This window comes from Vulpes vulpes, chromosome 7, assembly GCF_048418805.1.
Source record: "Vulpes vulpes isolate BD-2025 chromosome 7, VulVul3, whole genome shotgun sequence".
Taxonomy (NCBI): Eukaryota; Metazoa; Chordata; class Mammalia; order Carnivora; family Canidae; genus Vulpes; species Vulpes vulpes.
In genome coordinates this window covers 28,313,139-28,326,409 of record NC_132786.1, presented here as the reverse complement: position 1 = coordinate 28,326,409, position 13,271 = coordinate 28,313,139, and the positions used below count along the sequence as shown (strand labels likewise).

Sequence of the window (13,271 nt, the reverse complement as noted above, 5' to 3'; positions counted from 1 at the left end):
AGTCTTTCTTGGGTCATGCATTCCTTTGAGAAACTGAGAAAAATGATGAAGACCTCGCCTAGAAAAATGTCCATGTGCCTATCCCTCCAAAACGTGGTGTACGGTCTTGGAAGGACACATACTCCTCCACCAATAGTCCCAGGATTGGGAACTGCTAGTTTAGCATATGGGTGGGCGTTTAAAAATACTCTCCCACAGAAAAAGTATATTCGGTACCAAGTTACTTACTACATTCCTGAAAGTAGACACTGGCCTATATTTGAGGAAGTGTACTATGGATATTAGTATTGATCTTTTTGCAGATCCTTGAGACAATCTATTTAGAAAAGGCATCAGATAAGGTCAGGGCCACACAACCTGGGAATAAGCAACCTTTCTGATCCTGTTTATTCATTCATAAAACTGAGATAAAATCGATGCAAGACTGTTGTAAGGATTATACACACACACACACACACACACACACATACACACCACTCGACTCAGAAACTGAGCACCCAGCAGGTGCTCAATATTCAGATAGAATATCTAGTTAGCTTCTACTAAAACATTCCAAGACTACAGGGCAAAGCTGGAGAAGCAAGCCACGTTTACCTTGTTCCCCAGATTGCCATTGGCTTGTTTCGAAAGTAGCAGAGCCACCATCTCTGCATGACCCTCCTGGGCAGCCAGGTGAAGGGGTGTCACACCTTGCACCGACTCTGCATTCGCTGAGCCCCCATACTGCAGCAGACTGCGGGCCACCTCCATCTGGTTCTGCTTGGCAGCAATGTGCAAAGGGGTGTAGCCATTCTGAAACAGAAGACACCGCCAGGAGCCTGGTTATAAGAATGCTGAGTGGACAGTATGAGCATATGCCTTAAATATTAAGTCTTTGGAGGGGACAAGAGAGGGTGAGGCCTGGTTCTTGGCCTGCTGGGCACCCACTAAGCAAAGCTGGCATTACCTAGGAGAGCCATTAAAGTCAACAAACCAACCAACCAACCAACCACCCAACCAAATCTGTCCATTTGGAGACAGTTCTCAAGGATCCACAGAGCCAGCAAATGTCCTGTGCCTCTCCTCACCCCTGTTCTCTGTGTTTGAGCATTAACAGACCACTCTGTAGGAGGTGCTCTGTTACCACGAAAGCTAGGATTCAAGCAGGCAGCTCACAGAACTGGAAGGCCCTTATCTGCAGTAAGAACCACTCTCCCCCACCCCAACATTTCATGAGGGAAGAGTATCAGAGGCCACTTCTTTCCCTGTGCAATGGGTCTGGGGGTCCCCCTGGGCTGGCAGGCCAGGGCAGGTGATATAAGGGGACACGTGCCCTGCCAGGAATGTGGGGATATGGAGTCAGTCCTCTGCCTCTGTAACGAGATCAATGTTTTGATTATAATAATTCACTAAACAAAATAATGTTTGTAGCATATCAATGGAAAGCAAAGAAAGAGGTGTGGCTTTCTAGGTAAAGCCTATGATCTGGAGGCTTCCGCAAAGGAACTCACTCTCCATGAGATGAGTATCCGAGGACATGCCTGAGAGGAACTGGGATGAGGCACTTGCACCCCTAGCCCGTGCCTGGAGCAGGTAGGTATTCACAACATGAAAGCAATGATTATTAGGACTTCTTTTAATAGACAACGGCAGTAACCGGAGCAAGCTGAAGTATACCCATGGAAGTACGATCAGGAGTCTGGGTCATTTGGGCAGCAGTGGATGTGCACACTGGCAAAATCAGCACCCCGTCCTGGCAAAGGGCACAGTTGCTTTGGAGGCAGCTCAGGTCAGGTGACCCTTGGTTAAAACTGACATACAGGAGCAGCTGGCGGTCTCAGAACAGGGACTACCCCTCCGCGCTTTGCAAAGAGGGGCATCCAAGGGAAGGAATGACCTGTTGTAGGTGATAAGGACAGGGGACAGCTAGGCAGAAAGGTTAGGGAGGGCTGGGGGCCACAGAGAAGGTCTTTTTCCCCAGGGAGATGAGCTCATCCAAAAGGATGGATGCTGGAGAGAAATCTGCCTAAATGTTAAAACAACATTAGCATCAAAATTAGAAGGGGGAGGGTTTGGTTTGGATGCTGAGAGATTTACATGTGAAATTCTACAAAATTGCCAGACGACTTGGGAAACTATTTTTGCCATGGAAACAAACCCCATCTGTACAAGGTTTGTACTTGGATAAGGCTCTCTTTAAATACCATGAACCTGGCTCCGATTTCTTTTATATAAGGAGGGGAGTGAGGAGGTGGGGAGTCCAGCTTTTTATTTTTAGAGGCAGGAGTAAGTCACATCTTAGCAGGGCTGCATGCTCATCGACACAGTGACGTGGGCTTGCTACAACAGCGGGCACAGGAGCCCAAGGAGACAGAGGTGTCTGGGAGATGCGGCGTGTCTACGGCAGTGATGCTGGGAAAGTCAGATGAGCATCCACTCTGAGGAGGGAAGAGGCACCCAAGGCCTGCTCTGATTTTCCCTGACTCGTGTGTCCTTGCGTCAGAGCACTGCCCCCTGCCTCCTTGCCCTCTCCTGTGTGGCCATCAGTTCCCTCCCTCACAGACAAACACTGCACACCCTCTGGCCCCACATGAAGTAGGCTGTACCCCCAAACGATCCTCGTGTCCAGCTTGTCCTAGTTCCCTTCACCCCCAAAGTCTGATCTTATATAAGCAGCCCTGTCAACTTGAGAGGCAGCGAACCTGCTACGCAGAGCAGTGTATTTCAGGGGCTGCCCTACTGGACTGCAATGTCCCCCATGTAATATATATGGGTGCACCCTGTTAAATAACCCCACGATGTGTGGGGCCCCTGGGTGGCTCAGTCAGTGAAGCGTCTGTCTTTGGCTCAGGTCATGGCCCAGGGTCCTGGGACAGAGCCCTGCGTGGGGTTCCCTGCTCAGCGGGGACCCTGCTTCTCCCTCTGCCTCTGCCCCTCCTCTCACCTGTGAACACACTCATGCTCTCACCCCCCTCTCAAATAAATAAATAAAAATCTTAAAAAAAAACCCAAAACCACACCATGATTTAAAACTCTGAACTCGTAAAAGAAATACATTTGGGTGTGACTACTCACATTTGAAACAGACCCCTTGCTTCAAGGTTATGGCAGGTTCACCCTCGACCCTGAATATTTCTCACAAGTGCGGCCCTTATGCCACCAGCACCACGTGGAGTCAGAACCGAGAACGAGGCTCACTGCTTCCTGAGGCTCCCGGACACATTGACCTTTGACAAGCCAACTGACAGAACAGTAGTGTGGGGAACACATTTGTCGTGTAAACCCAATCATTCCTGCTCTGTGAGGTGACCTGTTGCTAAGATGTGTTACCACTTCCCACCCTACTCCTGGTCTCCAAATAGTAGCAATTACTGCAGGGAACATTTGTGTAAGTGAGGCGAGATTTCTGAGGTAAAAATAAAAGCAAAACATGAAAACCCTTTCGCTGCTCCTGGCACAGCCAGGAGCTTCCTGCAGGAGCTGGCCGCCTTGCAGGGGCCTCGGCCTGCACTGCATGGGTCTGGGGCCAGAGCCCCGGTGTGTGGAGTGAGGTAGGCTTACCCAAGCGGGGCTGTGAGGGGAGCCACCCCGGGGCAGCAGCAGCCTGACGATGTCCAGGTGGTTGTGATGGACGGCCACGTGCAGGGGGGTCAAGCCATTCTGCAGGGGCAAGGTGGATAAAGACAGCAGCCTTCACTTGACCGGCTTTATATGAGCCACACCTTTGGCTGGCTCTGCAACCCTTCTTTTATACAGGCACGATCTGGTTAGAAGTCCTTCCAAACCCAATTTCGATCTGAAGTCACTCAAGAGCATAACAAAGCCAGACCCCAGGGCACCTCCTAGTTCCTGCAGGGCCCGGTGGGGCAGCTCAATGCACACATGCTCCAAGAAGGCCACCAGGTTTTTCTAAGAGGACAAGGCCTTTGTCAGAGTCTTCCCAGAGCCCCTTCCCCTGGATGGCTGCCCATCATCTGAGAGATGAACACAGTAGGCCTAGGCAAGGATGCCATCCACAGATGGCAAAGCACATCCCTTGCTCTGGCCTCTAAACTGAGAGATGGAGGGAAGTTCAAACTCACTTTTCCAGCAGCATTTGGATGAGCGTCCCGTCCCAGCAGCAGCTCTGCCACCCTGACTTTCCCATACTTAGCTGCCACATGGAGAGGGGTAAATCCTTTCTGAGGAGAAACACAGGCCGTCAGAACCGTGGGTCATCAGGGCTGTCCTCCCCCAGAGAATGGGCCCATGGCAAAGGCGGTGTCCCACCTTAACTGGCAGGGAGACACCAATCAATAAAGGACACCACAATCTCTGATTACTCCAAGAGCCCCAGGCCCCCGGGGATCAACAGGATTCCTCCGCCACTTGCCCACCACGCCTCTGGTGACAGGGCATGATGCCATCCTGTAGGGTCACTTCGACTACCATCTAGTTTGACGGCAAGGGTTGAGTCTTACTCCTTCTTGTGTTCCAGAACCTGACTTGTCCGGAGCTAATAGCCATTCCATGATAAAAGGCTGAAGGCCAGGTGGGTGGATGAGAAACTACAGTTCTCTGGGGAAAGGATGACACATCGAACTCATAGATGTGGCTGGTCTGGGAGGGCTGGCCCTCCTCGCTGCTTTCAGCATCATCAGGGCAACACAGAGCACTGGGCAGGAACAGCCATCCAACACCCCAGGCCCAGCGATGGAAGAAGGCTGTACCTTGGTCATGCATGCCTGCGATGCTTCCTTTTCCAGAAGGGCCAGGGCTGTCTCCACCTGGCCCTCTCGGGCTGCAATGTGCAGGGGGGTGTGCCCAGCAGTGGTGGCCAGGTTGGGATTTGCATTATTTTCTAGCAGGAGCTTCACCATGTTTGTGTGGCCGATACGGGCTGCACAGTGCAGCGGGGTCTGGTCATCCTGGAACCCAAGGTGGAAACAAAGAACAGGGAATACTAAGGGCTCTTAATTCAACTCTTCACTTCACAGAGAAGAAAGGCGAGGCCCAAAGAGGGTAAGTGACTTTTTCAAGGTCACGCAGCTAGTAAGATAAAGAGCTGGGATTCAGATCAAGTTTCTGAGTTACAGAAACAAATATGCTCTCTCATTTAATCCCCACAACGACACCTCAGGTTACTGCTATTTCTACTAAATTGCCTCAAGGCTCAGCCTTCCCATCTGTAAAACAGGGACAATAATCCACCTCATGGGGCTCTGGTTAGGGTCAAGCAGGCAATGTGCACAGAATGTTTCACACTATGTTCGGCACGTAACAGGCACTCAGTGTGCCCTCTGCTTGCTCTCGTCTCCCAGGTCACGTCTGAGCAGATGCTTGCCTTTCTGTTTGGGGATGGGGTCATGGGGAAGTCCAAACGGCTGAAGGGGAAAGATGACTTTTCTTCCCACCCTTGGTCCTCCTCCCCTGATACTGAAGGGGTTCAAGGCAAGGGTCTCTGTGCTACTGGGCCCAGCTGGCAGCCTCCCCGTGTGGCCCAAATGCAAACCACAGTTCTAACTCTAAACAGAGCTTCTGTCACCTGCAGGGTAGGAGAGCCCAAGCTTGGTCAGAGCCAATCACAGTGCAAATTCAGTAGCAATTCTCACTGTTCACTCATCCAATCCCTCTAGGATAACTTTTACAACAAGGGGGAATCTTCTATGTTTTAGATCAAGTAATTCCTGACTGCTTTTCACTGGCAGCATATTCTCCAAAATGTTGCCTCTCACACCACGACTGTAACCACTATGAAGAAACCCTTTCAGCCCAAAGAACTCCTGCCAGCGAGCATGTTCTTTGGACTTCCGCTATCCTAATGAGTAGCATGGCTCTGATGCAAACATATCTCTGGCCTTCTCACAGCCCCTGCACAGCAGAATCTGAGTGTTTGATACAACCACCATGGGAATGACAAGGAAGCTCTGTGCCACCAGCACTGTAGCAGGGCTTCTAATAAAGATGGATTTCTCCTCACTGCACTTGAATTGCTTACATCTCAGGATCCCTCCTGCCTCCAGAACTCACTTTGGCCTTGGCATTGACTTTGGCTTTGTTCTGGAGCAAATATTTGGCCACTTCTGTGTGCCCTGCTCTGGCTGCCATGTGTAGCGGGGTCTCCACTTTCTGTAAAACAACAGAATTATAGAAATGTTAATATATGCTGAGTTTCCAAAAGGACACACACAGAGCTCCAAAGTGCCAGCCTGGAGAGACTTGGTGGGTTTTCATCCAAGAGGTGGAGCTGTCCCAGCACGAAGCCTTTAGCCTACTGACATCTGTGTGTGTGTGTGTGTGTGTGTGTGCGCGTGCGCACGCGCACACACACACATGCACATTCTAAGTATACTTAAAAGTAAACCTCAGAGCAGATGTGTGAATTTAATTGGGAAAGAGTCAATATATGCCCTCAATCTCCCCAAATCTGAAGTTCTCCCATTCTGAGAATTCTAGCTCTATCCCCGGAGAGGTGACCTTAGGAACAGCAGCTCATCTCCCCTCTGAGCTCTGCATCCAGAGGAAAGAGTCCTGGCTCTTCCCACTGTCTTACCACATTGGAGACATTGGGTGATGCTCCCCGCTGCAGAAGGTTCTTCACGATGGGCAGGTGCCCCATGAAGGAGGCCACGTGGAGGGGTGTCAAGCCAGACTGGAACACACAAGAGAGGAATGAGAACATAAGAGCCTTTCCTGCTCCTATAAGGAAGAGAGAGTCAGATGAATCTAATGCTTTCTTGCTTCTAGGGGTGCCAGAATGGTTTTCCAAGCAAAGGGAGTTAAATGAGATGGGTTTGCACCCAGGAAAATGGGTGGAGGAAAAAAAATCACCGCAGGGTGATTCTGTGTGCTTTACAACTCAACAACTTCCATCTGATCTTGGAGAGCTCCCTGAAACTCCACATGTGTTCCCTCGCCTTGGTCACCCAATTCCTTCCTTCAAGCAGTCTGGATGTGCATACCACACACACAGCCCTGCAGCCTCACTTAGCTATAGAGGACACCTCTCCAGAGAGCTTTCAGAGGAAGTCCACGGGCAGAGCCCATCAGCCCACCTGCAGGGTGCTCCTACCTCCGTGACGGCATCAATGGAGGCTCCTGTCTTCAGTAGCAGCTCCATGACTCGGATGTGGTTCTTCTTGCAGGCGATATGTAAGGGAGTAAAGCCGTTCTGCAGCCCCACACATAGAGAGACAGATAAGCAGGAACTTACCACACTAGCCGAGGGGCGCCCAGCCCACCCTGCTGACGCGAAGGCGGCCTCCGCCACAGCCTGGGAGCAACGAGGGTTATAGCAAAGCACCCGAGAGGCAGGTGGCTCTCACTTTGGGCACCAAGAGTGTCCCTGAACAAGCTATTTATAAACCTTTTTAAAAAATTTAATCATATTTTGGATGCACAAAAAGGGCCTGCAGTTTCAAGTTTCCTGAAGGGGAAATTGACAATAAGGAGGACTTTAGTGAAGCAAGTCATGTTCCTGCTCCCTTGAAACCATGTGACATTTTTAGTAAAGTAGATTTCGCTTTAGCAACTCTGCTGTATATGTAAACTCCACAAGGGCAGGGGGTTTTGTTTGTTTTTGTCCGTTTTTCCAGGAGGCAGTGGATCTCACAATGGGGTGACAGGATTTTGTCCAACCCCAACCCAGGGACAGTTGGCAGTGTCTGGAGACTCTGTTGATTGTCACAACCAGGGGGCGAGGATATTAACAGGTGCAGGGGGCGGGGAGGGGCGGGACGGCGGCAACGATGCTGCTAAACATCATACTGGGTACAAGCCAGGCCCCCACAACAAGGAATATCAGACCCAGAATGTCAACAGTGTTGACATCAAGAAATCCCCCAGCTAGCCCAGAGTGGTCCCTGGCACGTGGCAAGAGCTCAAGGAAAGCCTTCTCAAGCCATCCTTGCAAGACCTGGAAGCTCTCTTGCCTTTTATTTTCTCCCCTCTGGGAGTGGGCAGAGAGGAGATGGGGGTCAAGGGCTGCACCAGATCCCTGGCACTGCCTGGGACTGCCTGGCCTGGGGCAAGAGAGAGAGGAGCCATCTTCCCCGGAGGGAATTTGCTTCAGGTGAGAACTCACTTCTACACCAGCACTATGAAAGCTCTAAGCCCATGAGCAGAGGAAGGATGCTTCTTAGCTTAGCCATTTCACTCACTGCCCCCCTTCCCCACCCCAAATCAGATAAAAAAAATCCAGAAATCATTGTTCCTCAGCTCTGGGTTGGCTTAGACAGAGCAGCAGTCCCAACCCCCATACATACCACGGACACTGCTTTTTATGGAGGTCTCCTGCACCCAGACCACCCCTGATCTCACTCAGCCTGCCATCGGAGTACAGAGGGTGACACCCAGCTAGATGTGGTGGGGAGTGCGAAGACCACCACTCTGCCTGTGGGCCGCCATGCCCCCCAGCCCTAGCAGGCCCCACCACTCTCCAGGCCGAGTCTCGAGGGTCCTCCCAGGCACGGAGTGGTGCCCTTCCCAACAGGCTCAGCCACGCAGCTTTGGTCCTACTTCCCTTAGCCTCTGCCCCTCTGGCACCTTCTCTGGTAGCCTCTCACTCACCAGGGCTCTGGAATTTGGTTTGGCTCCTTTATCCAAAAGAACCTTGGCTACTCTGTGATGGCCACAGTGGGCTGCTACGTGGAGCGGTGTCAGATGGTCCAGCGTAATATCGTCTATCTCTGCGTTGTATTGCAATAGAAGTCGGACACAGTCAAGGTGGTCTCCCTGAGCCGCCATGTGAATTGGGGATAAGCCATTCTGGGAGGAGAGGGAAAAACAAGCAGTTGCAAAAGAAATGAACACGGACATTCAAGGCGATGATTCCAGCCTCATTTCCTGCTTCTTCCCTGCACGATGCTTCCACGTGGCTCCTGAGTGAGCCTGGTTCACTCTGGCCCCTGTGCTCATGCTGGTCTCTGACTACACTTTCCTTTCCATCTCATCAAATCCTCTAAGCCAGCTCCAGCCAGGCCCACCTCTTCCGAGAAGCCTTCCCTGACCACCCTATACTTCTGTCGGCTTTTCTTATCTGTCCCACTCACTCAGAGCTTACTCATAGATTTGCTGGATTGTCTCTGTAGTTAACTTGTCAGGTGCATGTATCCTCTCTCCTTGTCAGCGTCTTAAGGTCAGTGACTGTGCCTCATAGCTCTGAGATGCCTCATAATCTCCATATGTGCACATCATATGCCCAGTGGTTCTTAATTCATGCGGTTTTGAACAAATGAATGACAACATGGAACTCAGATCTAAACCCTACTGTTCTTTGCCCCTAACAAAAATGAATTATTTTAGACAATTTTGTTAAGGACCCTCACTGCTTCCTAGGTAGCTAGAATAGATTTTCTTAAAAAATGAACAAACATTAAAAACAGAAGATTCTTCACTCAGTAGTTCACACATTAATTCAACAAATATTTATTAAGCAATTAAAGAGCACCAGGTATGGGCTAAGCTCTAGGGAAACAAAGGAGAACAGACATAATCCCTGGTAGAAGGAAGCTTCTAGACAGATGGGCCAAAGAGGTGGAAATAGATACATTGTTGCCTTGCAGCATGCTAACATCAGGAAAAGCAAGACCTAAGCATAGAGGTCCAGAGAGGGTGGAGTTTCCAGGAGGGAGGATGAGGAGAGAAGGCTTTTAAGAGGAGGTCCGGAGCTGGGACTTCTCTAGGAAGACAAAAGGGGAAGAATCTCCCAGCGAAGGGAGCAGTGTGTGCTATAGCACAGAGGAACTCAGGGAGCTCATCTCTGCAGTGAAAGCTGCAGGAGGCCCAGGTGTGATGGGCTCCTGGCATACAGGAGCTGCATCATGATAGTCTGTGAGCTCAGGACCGGGAGGGTTAGCTTACAGAAAGTGACAGTGAAAAGAAGATTTTCAGGAAGGGAGACACACAATCAAGGCTGCTTGACAGCCAGCATTCATGCTATGGGTTGAATTGTGTCATTTGAAAATTTACAAGTTCAAGTCCCAACCCCAGGAACTCGGAACATTGACCTTATTTGGAAATCAGGTCACTGCAGACGTAGGTAGGTAGAGTGATGTCTTCAGTGGGAGCCCTAAGCCAATACCACTGCTGTCCTCATAGAAAAGGGAAGTTTGGACACAGACACTCACACACAGAGACCGTACCGTGTGACCACAAAGGCAGAGGTCAGGCTGATGCATCTATAAGCCAAGGAATGCCAGAGATCGTGGGCAACCCTGGAAGCCAGAGAGTGGCCTGGAGCAGATTCCCCCTCACAGCCTCCAAAGGTACCAACCTGGCTCACACTGATCTCAGGTTTCCAGCCTCCAAAACTCCAGAACGAGGGCCTCTGCGCTTCAAGCCACCCAGTGTGTGGCCTTTTGCTACAGCAGCCCTAGCAAACTAGTAGCCAGTTGCCATTTGGAGAATTTTACAAAGCTCAAACCATACTTCCCAACTGAAAAGATGGAAGTTTTCAGTGAAGAATTTTCATGGCCATCTTTTTAAGCTCCATTCTAATAATCTGGATAACGTAAAATCATTACCAACTTAGGAACATTTACGTAAGTTTAAATATAGGACCCCTGTGCTGAGAATTTCCTGATCGAACAATGTAATCCGTAGTAGCAATTCTACCTTCACTTATCTGAGGATTTTTTACTTTTATAATGTACTTTCAATGATACTATCTCATGTGATCATCCGGACAACCCTAGGGGAGAGGGGTAGAGCTGTCCAGATGAGGACACAGAGGTGTCAAGAAGAATAAGGAACATGCTCAAAGCCACACAGAAACTCACCACGGATGGAGGTTTAAATGCGAAACAAGCAGGTTGAAGAGAGAATACCTCCACCTTTACCCCAACCACCGCACACGCGTGCGCGCGCACACACACACATACAGAGGCCTGCTTGGTGCTGTGACTCATGATCCAAATTACATATAGCTCTCTAGAAGATGCATGTGATAATTTATCAGGGAATAAACTGGCTTTCATGGTTATGAACAATCTGCAATCACTCACACAAAACTTCTGGAGTGCTTGGAAAGGGGCCTGCTTTCTCCCTTGCTCTATTTTGCCACCCTTCTAAATTCACCCCAAAGAAGTGGGCACAAAGCCTGGACAAGATACAGGCAGCACCAGGCAGTCTGATAGCTTCAGCCTCAGGAAGACTCGAGAACTGAAGGAGGGGCCTTTGTGCTATAGCCCCTCATGGGCCTTGAGAAGAACTATTCTGTTTTCTTTTCCAGGCTGGCCCAGGGTCTGAGGATTTCTCAGAGTGCTTGGATGGTCTCTCTTCTGGGGTCAGGATAAAAGACATGAGGGTCAATGCAGAACTGTAGCAGGCAAATGATAGACTGTGGATCAAATCTGGCCTGTTGCTTGCATTTGTAAATAAAGTTTTATTGGAACACGACTGCTAGTGTGCATATTATCCATGGCTGCTTTCCTACTTACAATGGCAGAGTTGAATCATTGCAACAGAGATCATGGCTTTTGAAGTCTAAAAATATTTACTACCTGGCCCTGTAGGGAAAAGGTTCACCATGCCTGATCTAGCTGATATTTCGAGCTATACTGAGTGTCTTCCGGGTGACAAGCACTGGGGTACACATCACACTGATTCAGCTAGTAGTATCAGCACCTCTGTTTTTCAGGGATGGGATGTAATCCTGGGTTGGCCTGGCCTGAAGCCTGCGGAAAGGATGCTCCTCACAGAAGGGAAGCACAAACCTTGGTTTTGGCTTGGATGGGTGCCCCGTGGTCCAGCAGGATCTCGGAGATTCGCACATGCCCATTCCGAGCTGCACAGTGGAGAGGTGTCAATTCATCCTTTAAAAGACAGAGTCCAAACGAAAAGCCCCAAAGGCGGCTATTAGAGCCACTGGAGGGAAGACTGCCCACAGTATCATTGCAGCCACAGAAGCGCGGATGCTTCCCTAAGCACCAGCCCGACTCCAGCATATCTGATTGTCTCCTGTTACCTCCTGGCTCCCACCGTGATGCTGGAGGCCTGTCACTAGCCAGTCATGGAGAGCCCCCGACCCCTCAGGGGTTCGGGAGGGCAGAACTCCCTCCCCTGGCCTCGCCCCAGAGCTCACCAGTACCCACCTTGGTCCTTGTTTCTATCTGGGCCCCGCGGTCCAGCAGGAGCCGCACCATGATCACGTTCCCCCTGCGGGAGGCGATGTGCAGTGGCGTGATGCCGTTCTGGAGGGAAGGAACAGGAACCAGTCAGGCGGTGGCATCTTGCTTTCAAATGCAGCTGCTATGCACTCCCTGCCCTGTGATCCCCCTGCCCCACCCCTACAGAGGCAGCAATACAAGAAGCCACTTTAAGCCTACTGTTAGGACATTTCTCATTCAAGAAAGATTTCAAAACCTGTGAGGACGTGACTGCATCATGGTTAATCTCAGCAATCTGTCCAAACTCCATCTCCCTGAGTCATCATAACAGACTGCCCTCCGGGCTTCCCTCCTCGAGTGAGGATGGGCAAATGGACACTGATGGGCAGGTGATTAGAAACCCATCAATGAGGAGACTTGATAGACAGCAGGGCTGTCTCACCCTGGGCACTGGTGTCATAAGGAGGAAATCGGTGGTGTCCCCGTGAGATGCAGAAGCCCCAGAGACCAGACAAGCCCCCAGCCCCGCCTGAGAGTGGAACCTGCTCAAGTGCCTTACCTGTGGCGTGAAGTTAACGCTGGCGCCCCTGTTGAGGAGTAGCTGGGCCACATTGAGGTTCTCATAGTGAGCTGCGATGTGGAGGGGGGTGAATCCTGTCTGCAGGACAACAGAAGGGGACAACATGTCACAAGCTGCACACTGCCATTTCCCCCTCAGAAGAACAGGGATTGTGGAAATGTCAGCAGGGCCCAAGGACGCGATACGGGAAGGTCTGCTGATGGAGTCAAGAAAAGCTTTGTGGCCAGTCCTGTTTAAAGCTGGGTGCCACCTCTGAGGGGCCCCCGTTCTTTGTTTTGAGGTTCATGTGGTCAAACTGTGGACAAGCATTACCTCACATTCTACAGGGCCTGCTCATGCGAATGGTTCTTCATGAAGAGGTATTAATCAATGAATGAAAAGTGTTATGAGGTCCATGGTCTTAATGCTAGTGATTGTTTCAGCTCCCTATAAGGGCATGGGACTCAGCTGGCTGGCCAAAGGCGGCCCGTTTCACCCCTTTGTGCGTCACTGTCATCATTCTGTCCTATAACCTGAGGCAGTGCCCAATCCAGTTGGCAGCCTTCCAGATGAAACCCAGCAACCATGGGGTGGAGGGACCAGGTAAGCAGCTCAGTCTGATCCACTCTCACTATAGGAGCAGTAAT

The 13,271-nt window shown here is 50.6% G+C and overlaps 1 protein-coding gene across 13 annotated transcripts in view; it reads right to left on the bottom strand.

The window, feature by feature from the left end:
- Positions 1-13,271, bottom strand: part of ANK1 (ankyrin 1) — a 215,778-nt gene that overhangs the window by 54,607 nt on the left and 147,900 nt on the right. For all 13 annotated transcript variants that reach the window (XM_072763453.1, XM_025993650.2, XM_072763456.1 and 10 more), the window contains 11 exons: positions 12,625-12,723; positions 12,051-12,149; positions 11,673-11,771; positions 8,527-8,724; positions 7,031-7,129; positions 6,512-6,610; positions 5,989-6,087; positions 4,689-4,886; positions 4,062-4,160; positions 3,541-3,639; positions 595-792 (listed from right to left, as the gene is read on the bottom strand). In XM_072763453.1, coding sequence (XP_072619554.1) covers positions 595-792; positions 3,541-3,639; positions 4,062-4,160; positions 4,689-4,886; positions 5,989-6,087; positions 6,512-6,610; positions 7,031-7,129; positions 8,527-8,724; positions 11,673-11,771; positions 12,051-12,149; positions 12,625-12,723 — 1,386 coding nt within the window. The remainder of the gene's footprint in view (positions 1-594; positions 793-3,540; positions 3,640-4,061; positions 4,161-4,688; positions 4,887-5,988; positions 6,088-6,511; positions 6,611-7,030; positions 7,130-8,526; positions 8,725-11,672; positions 11,772-12,050; positions 12,150-12,624; positions 12,724-13,271) is intronic.